General features: G+C 42.1%; 1 protein-coding gene across 1 annotated transcript; it reads left to right on the top strand.

Moving 5' to 3' along the window:
• The first annotated feature begins 22 nt into the window (after positions 1 to 22).
• LOC110987828 (solute carrier family 52, riboflavin transporter, member 3-B-like) lies at positions 23 to 8,216 on the top strand. Its single transcript, XM_022250934.2, has 3 exons — positions 23 to 173; positions 3,387 to 4,766; positions 5,505 to 8,216. The coding sequence occupies exons 2-3, from the start codon at positions 3,501 to 3,503 to the stop codon at positions 5,763 to 5,765; spliced, it is 1,527 nt and encodes a 508-aa protein (XP_022106626.2). The 5' UTR covers positions 23 to 173; positions 3,387 to 3,500; the 3' UTR covers positions 5,766 to 8,216.
• The last annotated feature ends 233 nt before the right edge of the window (positions 8,217 to 8,449 follow it).

Below are 8,449 nucleotides of genomic sequence, written 5' to 3'. Positions count from 1 at the left end.
GCTAATGTTCGAGTTGCGCCAACACGTTCATGACGTTGACACGTACATGTACACTGTATACTTCGGACCTGCACGTACATGTAGCGATTATTTTTCTTGTGGAATGAATACATGTTTTTGTATTTAATTTAGATTATTTGGCGAAGCCGGTGTGGATAAGGAACTGGTTTGTCGTAAGTACTAAGTGTTTCAATACGCAGATCTTGTAAAATTAAATTTGTAAAACTCAACCAGCCGCGTACCCCATGGCCCACTGTGTGGAGGAAATGACTTGCATGTTTAATTCGAAGTCGCGAGTCACGTTTCCTAGCACGTGCGCGCGCAGGGGGTGCATGTCTAGTCCACGTCTGGAAGCAGTAAACTTTAAGGGCCAGACTCGATCGACCGCTCGATCTTTGCACGATCAGTCGATCTTATTGCACGAATTGCGCCATCAGCAGATCGCCTTTTCTTTCTTGAATTTACGGCTGAGAAAGATTGCTTCAAAAAAGGGAAGCTTGTACTAAAGACTGAGTAAAGTTTGTTAATAATGTCATGTTTGAGATTTCAGGTAGGGTCGACCATGTATTATTATGTAGATCGACCAGTCCGCACCCAAGATGCCCCTATTAAATAGAAACGTGCATGCAGCCAAAGAATAAAGATGTGATCTTGATGTGCGTACCCTAACGTGGCCGTGGCATGGTGGCGCTGCTCCTAACGTGACGCACTTTCATTTTTCACATTTTGTGTCTTACAGTAATATTTTCAACTCAAATTTTACAATTACTGAAACTTCATCAAATTTCCCATGGTCTGATTCATGTGATTGATAAATCTTAATTTTACAAGATTTGGATGAAGTTTTATATTTGCCTGAATTTCTTATTTTTTTCCTTGAAATGAACTCTTTTAATGCATGTAGGCCTATGTGCCTGTAGTATCCTGCACTCTTACAGGTCCACTCCTGACCACCATAACTCTACCCAGCAACAGTACCCTTTTAAGAATGTCCTTGTAGCTCTGCCCTCCTCTGGATCCTAATGGCCCCACCTGTTATACATCAATCATTGTACCCCATGAGACCTAGCCCCCTTGTATAGAGTGTACATGTACATGTACCCTATATGTATGTAATATACATGTAGTTGTACTCCTGCATCTGACACACAATAAAGCAAAGCGTTAGGTCGAATTTTTAAAGATCTTTTCAAGTTGGTCACAACACTTGGCTGAATTCGAGCCCAGTTTCCAAATGCTGACAGTTTTGGATTTCAAGGAAATTTTATGGCACTGATATTGTTCACAAAGGTTCAACACCTTATAATAAGTTATATCATGAAGGCAGTAGTACCAGATGAGTTTAAAGTGTTTCAAGACAGAAGTTTGGCAACCCTGTGTGAGGAAAGTCAAGTGAACGTCGCAGTGTGCCGTTAGGGGACTCTACTAATCTTGACTCTGGCTCAGATTTATTGTACTCCCTCCTGAGTTTATTATCCTACATGTATGAATAGATTTTATTCAGAGGCAAATCAATTCAGGTGGAGTACAGGCACAGTAGGCCTAAATTTGCGCAAGTTTCAAGATTGCACTGAACAAAGACATAGGCCTACACATACGTACATGTACATGTACTTCTAGATATACATGTACCTGTCTATCAAAGGAAGAGGATACATGCTGAGTGCTAGGATTGATAACTATGGTGCTGTTTAGTCTCTTGAACCATTTTAAAGAGTGTCGTAGGGTCTGGAACACTCGTGATAAATTGTTAAACTGTAAAATAGTATTTTTGTACCAGTACAGCAACTGTACACATTTCAGTAGCTGGCTCCAGGGTTGTCCATTTGGACTCATAATTTTTTCCCAACTCTCATTTGTTATACATTGCTAGTTTGTTGCTTCATTCTGAGAGTGCCCTGACTCCGTAACTGCATTGCTGGCTACTGGGTAGCATTTGGACTCAGACTTTTTCTTCTCCAACATCAGTCCTACTAGCCCTGTAGCCACAAATAGAGTACTCAGCTGGACCTTTTGTCATTCCCGGTACATACATGTACATACGGTACATGTAAATGACAGGGTGTTCTCCAATCACTCCATCCCATGAGTGTTTTGGGGATGAAACATTTTGACAATTTCATGTCTGATTCCGTACCGACATGGTTATTGTGAATTCATATTCACTAGCAAGTGATGTAGCAAGACTTCCTCAGAGGGGGTTTACATGTAGTCGCTCCTTTCATATATGGAAGCCCTGGTTACAACAAAGTAATTTATCTGATCCCTGTAACTTTGTTATGTTGAAAGTTGACTGCATGTATTTTAAGATGACATCCTACATGCAGCAGAAATATAACCCACCAGGAAATAGGCTCTTTGTACTTATTCTTTATTGTTACACGTAGCTCATTATCGCAATGCGATAATCCGATACGTGTAAACACGGTCACTCTACAACATGGTACCCAGATATGGTACATGTATGCCGCATACATGTACATGTACCATATCTGGGTACCGTGTTGTAGAGTGAGCGTTGAGGTCCTGGTTGAACTTCGTGCAGTGAGTAGTTGACCTTTGCTACATGTACATGTATGTACACAAAAGCAGTGACACTGCTCTTTTTGTAAGCATCAGACATGTACATGTATGTTATGGAATGCAATTAGGCTTACTACAAGGCAGGAAACAAATTTTTAAACTTTGGCTTGCGTGCGGTGTGCCCCACTTTGGACACCTGAAAAAAAAAGAAAGACCCAAATTTGTGATTACTGGAAGCTTGGTAGTCTTGAGTAACACTGCCCCTAATGTTCAATTGCTCATCACATCTGAAATCATAAAGTTGCATAAATTTGCAGTTGGGCTTGTTCCCTGTTATGCCCTTTAAAAATAATTTTCTTGATGAGCCACTAATCACTTCAATAAAGACCTGAATGGAATTTTTTAAAAGGGATAATTTTTGCACCTTTTTTCGACAGAAAGCCCTCAGAATTGTGGGTTGGAAGAATAGCATACCAACCAGCAGTAGCCTATGCACTCTTTAAATTTTTGAGGGGAAAAAGTTCCATCCGTTCCTTTACTTATTTTTTATATGACATTAAAACTACCCAAAAGTGTGAATCTCATGAAGAGATAATGTGGGGAGGGGGAATTCAAATTTTCTTGGAAAATATGTATACTTACACTGTTTCTGTCATGGCCTATAGACTTTGTGAATGCGCATGTCCAAATGTTTATATAAATTGTAACAATCCCCTTTGTCTCAGAATCATTGGTGTTATACATGTACATGTAGACAGGTAGAATTTTAGATCATAAATGCTTTTTGGGTGAAACATGTATCATGAGATTGATGTAAATTTCCCTCAGTGTACACATTACTCGTTTTGCTTTATTGTTTGCAGATTGACTTCCACAGTAGGTCATATGAGGTACAAGTAGCCAAGAAGTACGTACAAAGTATGTAGAACAGGTTTGTGATCTGTTAGGTACGAACGTAAATCAGATCTGTGACCACAATGGCAAAAGAAGAAGTGAAGAGTCCCCTGAATGTCCGTATTCCGGTGGTCATCTTGACCACCCTTTTTGGTATTGGCTCCTGGATTGCCATCAACGGCCTCTGGGTAGAGCTCCCCCTCTTGGTCTCGCTGGACATCCCTGAGAACTACAGCCTGGCCTCCTACCTGACGGTGATCATCCAGCTAGCCAACGTGGGGCCCCTGGCCTTCTCCCTGACGCACTTCTTCCTGTTGAAGGGCAAGCGCATTGAGATACCCACCGTCTTCATCATTGTCAGCCTGGGCTGTGCCTCCACCCTTCTGCTGGTCTTCTTCTGGGACCGCTACACCGTGTGGCAGGTGGACGGTAAACTCCACAGCACAGCGCTGCTGGTCCTGGCCTTCTTCCTGTCCATTGTGGACTGCACCTCCTCGGTGGCCTTCACCCCCTTCATGTCCCTGCTCAAGAGCTCCTACCTGACTTGGTACTTCATTGGGGAGGGCCTAAGCTCGCTCCTGCCCAGTGTCATGGCACTGATCCAGGGCGTTGGGAGCGTGGAGTGCACGGCCAATGGCACTTACGTCAATCACACTGTTATTGGCAACGAGACCATCTGGCAGAATTGTACCCACTGGGTCAGCAGGAACTCGGCCGCCCGCTTCCCTCCTCAAGACTTCTTTGGGTTCCTCTTTGCCATGATGCTGACGTGCGGCATCGCCTTCACCATGCTGAATTACCTTCCACTGGCCAAAAAGGAACACATCCAGGGTCGGCCGGCATCACAATCAACGTCTTCAGCAGGCTCTGATTCCTCAACTTCCTCTGAGAGCCACTCCCTTGTTGCCCGCTCTGCAAGGAATCCAGGCACTCCCGCTTACGGAGACGAAGCCCAGGACATGCTGCCGGCACCCAAGGAGAATGCAGAAGAAAGCACCCTGGATAGCAGCAAGCCTCCCACCGACTACCGACTCCTGACCAAGAGACAGCTGATCTACCTTTACGCAGTCCTGTGTTTTGTCTGTGCACTTAGTAATGGTGTTCTGCCATCCATCCAGTCCTTCTCCTGTGGGCCCTACGGCCTCAACACGTACTTACTGGCCTCAACCTTGGCCAACATAGCCAATCCACTGGCTGCAACTCTGGTCATGCTGGTGCCGTCCACAAATCTTGCCTTGGTAGGGATGACAGCCCTGTTTGGAACAGCATTTGGTGCATATTGCATGTTGACGGCAGCTCTCAGCCCTACACCACCTTTACAGCATGAACCTATAGGCAGCGCATTAATCGTAAGTCAAGTTTTTCTGTTCTTCGTTTTACTCTTACCTTCAGGGTACAGAAAAACATGCAAAACAAAAGTAGGCCAAATTTATTCTTCAGCCAACAAAATTCTCCCAAACCTTCATGGAGCAAAGACGAGGTCCTTAGTATTCCACCAGCTAAAGTTGAGCACCAGTTAAACTTTGCAGTCTTTCCTTCATTATTTCCCCCCCCCCCGAGAGAGACACCAAGTGATTTCATTTGGAAGCCCATACGTGTACCTTACATGTACATGAAAAACATTTAGAAAAGATTGGCCATTTGGTCTGTTGGCTTAGTTCTGGAGAGAATGTGTCGGACTAGAAGCTAGGTGCCAGATCTTTCTTTTGATGCAGTCGATAAAATACTTACATGTAATAACGGGTGTAAAACTACATTGTACTTTAGTGAATGGTCTCTCAAAGAAGAATGGTTTATCATCTTAGGTTTGCGTCTGTTTCACCATGCTAAGATTGGACCTGTCATTCACAGTATTGAGAGTCCCAAATTTTTGGACTAGGGTTGCATTATAGAAACATGTAGAAATGGTGCCAAAAACGTTGTGAAAGTACCTGTAATTATGGGGACAGATTCCTGGTAAATGTTGATTTGGGATCAGTGTCTCTCTCTCTCAGACGCTTGCCTTTGACCACGTCACTTGATAATGTCCAGTTGCAGTTTCACGAATCAAGCCGTGATAGTGTCACTAATCTTGTCCAATTCCTCAGATCCTGGCGTGGATTTTGATGACGGGCCTCTTCGTCTACACTAAGGCCACCATCGCTTGGATCCTGCGCACCCAGCCCAACAGCCGTGGCCTCCTGATCTGGTATGGTGGAATCACACAGGTGGGGTCTCTGGTCGGTTCCTTCGTCATGTGGCCTCTCGTCAACGTGGCCAAGGTGTTTCATCCCTCCTACGAAGACCCATGTGAGGGTTACCCCAGGTGTGAGCTGGTTGAGGCAACCGTATCTTACTCGGAGCTGTAGCCAAAGAGTTCTCAAGAAGTTGGATTTGCGAGATTCATTTTTCATTCCCAGCACAAACACATGTGCCTCTGTACTTCATATCAACCAACACCAGCAACTGGTGTGTGCTTATAGAAAGTGATTGCGGGTCCGTTTCCATGGTTTTCTGATGTGTTATTATGTACAATGAGATAAAAATAGCATTATAAGTAATGTTATAAAAAGTGCTTGATAAGCATGCATTATACAGTACTGCTTTTTTATACTTGCTTACTGTGTATAGCTTTTCCATATGTGTACTGCAAGTTGGATCTAACTGTATGTGCTTGCTTAAATAACTGCCCATTATTCATCTTTCACTGAAATGAGTTCCACTAGTATTTTGTAAAGCGTTGTCCACTGTCATAATACTGAATGTTGAGTTGTAATGCTTGGGTTGTGTTTTATTTTCCTTTAGGAAAAATGTGTTATGTACATGTGTTGTACATTTAACTGGTCCCGGGACCTGCAGGGAATTGATACGTATGTGCACCAAGCTTCTTAATGAAATCTGAAAATTTTGAAACGATTGTTTTTAGTCTGTATCTTTCTGAAAGGAAAAAATTTACGTAGATGTGTAATCTTGTATTTGGATTCGCGCCAGTTACAAATCGTCCAGAGTCAATGGAGAAGTTTATTGAAGGTGGCAATTGTTTCAAAGACATTCCTTTCTCATTGTTCATTCCCCGTGATGGGAACCCGACTTGTGGCTTGAGATGAACTCAGCCAGAAGTCGATCCCTTTCAGTGTTTTTCACTCTGAACATATTCTTGGCAAAATACAACAAAACCCAACAGCTGCAAACTGTTGAAGCATGCCGAATCTAACAGAAACCAGCAGTCAGAACAACTGTTTAATTAACCCTGTCCTAAATAGTGAAGTCTGACACACATGTAAGGGTGGAACGTTTACAGTTTAAAGCGTTTAAACAAAAAAGTTCCAAATCCGTTTACAGATTTTCCCAAATGTTTTATAAACGAAATCGCCCCTTTTAGAGGTTTGATGTTTTGATTGATGCAATCTGGCGTTCATTTTTATTGTAAACTATGCCTGTTACGTGCTGTTTTTTCCCCTATCGGCTTCCATACGTTTGAGAAAAAAATGAATTCTAAAACAATAGACATTGCTTGTTTGAAACGCCCCAACATCAATCAACATACATGTACATTGGTTGGACCAGGTGCATGGTTGAACTATACAATTATGTACATGTATATAAAAACACCGGAGTAGGCGGCGGCAGCCTCTGCAAAGTGTTGGCTATACGTTTACATATTCCAACGATGTGGGAAAGTTTTTTGTAAACGTTTTTCAAATTAGACTTAAAGTCCCACCCCACACAATTTGCCAGTCGTTAGGTTTTTGTTGGATGAAAGGATCATAGGATATTCTAAGTACATGTACATGTATCACGACTGAACTTCCCTGGGCTGCACAAAAGTTGAAAATCAGAAGTGTGACTTTTACAATGACTTTTTGCAGACAGGGAATTCTTAAAGGACCCATTTACATGTAATGTAAATTCACCTTTTTTGTTGCTTTTCACTTCATTTTAGTTTTGACATGTTACAAGCATTTTGGTTCTTTTTTTAGTTTTATACTCATGAGATGCAACTGTGATGTTCTTCCAAGAAGAAGCCTACTATTTCAGCCAGGATTTTTGATATTTTACTGTTTTAAATGTTCTTTTGTGATTCCTTGTTGTGTCAGTACAACAGACCAAGAGCAAAGCTTTTTGAGTTATAGTCAATAGCCAACTAATTGTAAGGTTCACTACTTGAACAGAGAACCGCAAGTTGAAAAGTCCTCTTGAGGTGGCGTCACAGCAACAACGCCCCAAATTGTCCGAAAAAGCAGTAAAATTTCTTGACATCAATATGTGCTATTTTCATTCAGGTTAACGTGTACTAAAGGGTCCGTCGAATTAGAAATTTGTACATTTAAAAATAGTAGAGATTTGCACCAAAAATTGCTCTCAGGTAAAATTTGTGGAAGGACCATTTGAAGGTATTACATTGTACTCAGTATTATTGTATTTATAAATTATAAGTATGGTACTGACCATGTGGTACATAAAATAAATGGCGGTTTCGTTTCAACTTTGAAGCTGGAGACAGAGGCTATTCTGTAATCTGCAGCTGAATTCGATGGAACTATTCGCCGAATGAGCAGCGCAGTTCCCCGGGGAAGGATGCTTACCGTCGTACCGTGTGCATGTACTTCATTTCTGGTCGACGCTTAATGTTGCTGTAAAGGGAACTATTTCCTTGATTGCGTGTGCCAGTCTAACTGGTGTATAGGTGCATTAAATAAAGTGTTCTTTGAAGAGTGATGAGTTCGAGTATATGACATGGTGAAGGAAAGGATTCAATTATAGTGTACAGTGTATACGATTTGGTGAATTAAAGGAGTTTATTTTGGTGTGGTCTAAAATGTGGGCTTAGTGTGATTCAATTCGATGTTGTCAAAGTCTGCAACGCCCCCCCCCAAAAAAAAAGAACAAGTGCGAGAAACCTTGTGTTTTTTTACTGTTCGTGTACATGTGCAATGGCCTTTCTGGGGAGGGTAGGGGGCAATCCCCACCCACCCGTTTTTTTTTTTACGAAGAAGACATCACAGGTGAGTAGACACGAAAGAAATCGGTATATTTATTGAGCAAATATTAG

The sequence above is a fragment of the Acanthaster planci genome, linkage group LG06 (genome assembly GCF_054643075.1).
Source record: "Acanthaster planci isolate LZ-2023a linkage group LG06, COTS_SCS, whole genome shotgun sequence".
In the NCBI taxonomy this organism is placed as follows: domain Eukaryota; kingdom Metazoa; phylum Echinodermata; class Asteroidea; order Valvatida; family Acanthasteridae; genus Acanthaster; species Acanthaster planci.
This window is presented reverse-complemented; position numbering and strand designations above follow the sequence as displayed.

Excerpts from the sequence above, each read along its gene's own strand:
- LOC110987828 (XM_022250934.2), top strand. The coding sequence starts at position 3,501 with ATGGCAAAAGAAGAAGTGAAGAGTCCCCTGAATGTCCGTATTCCGGTG. Across the intron at positions 4,767-5,504 it reads CTATAGGCAGCGCATTAATC|ATCCTGGCGTGGATTTTGAT; the intron begins GTAAGTCAAGTT and ends CCAATTCCTCAG.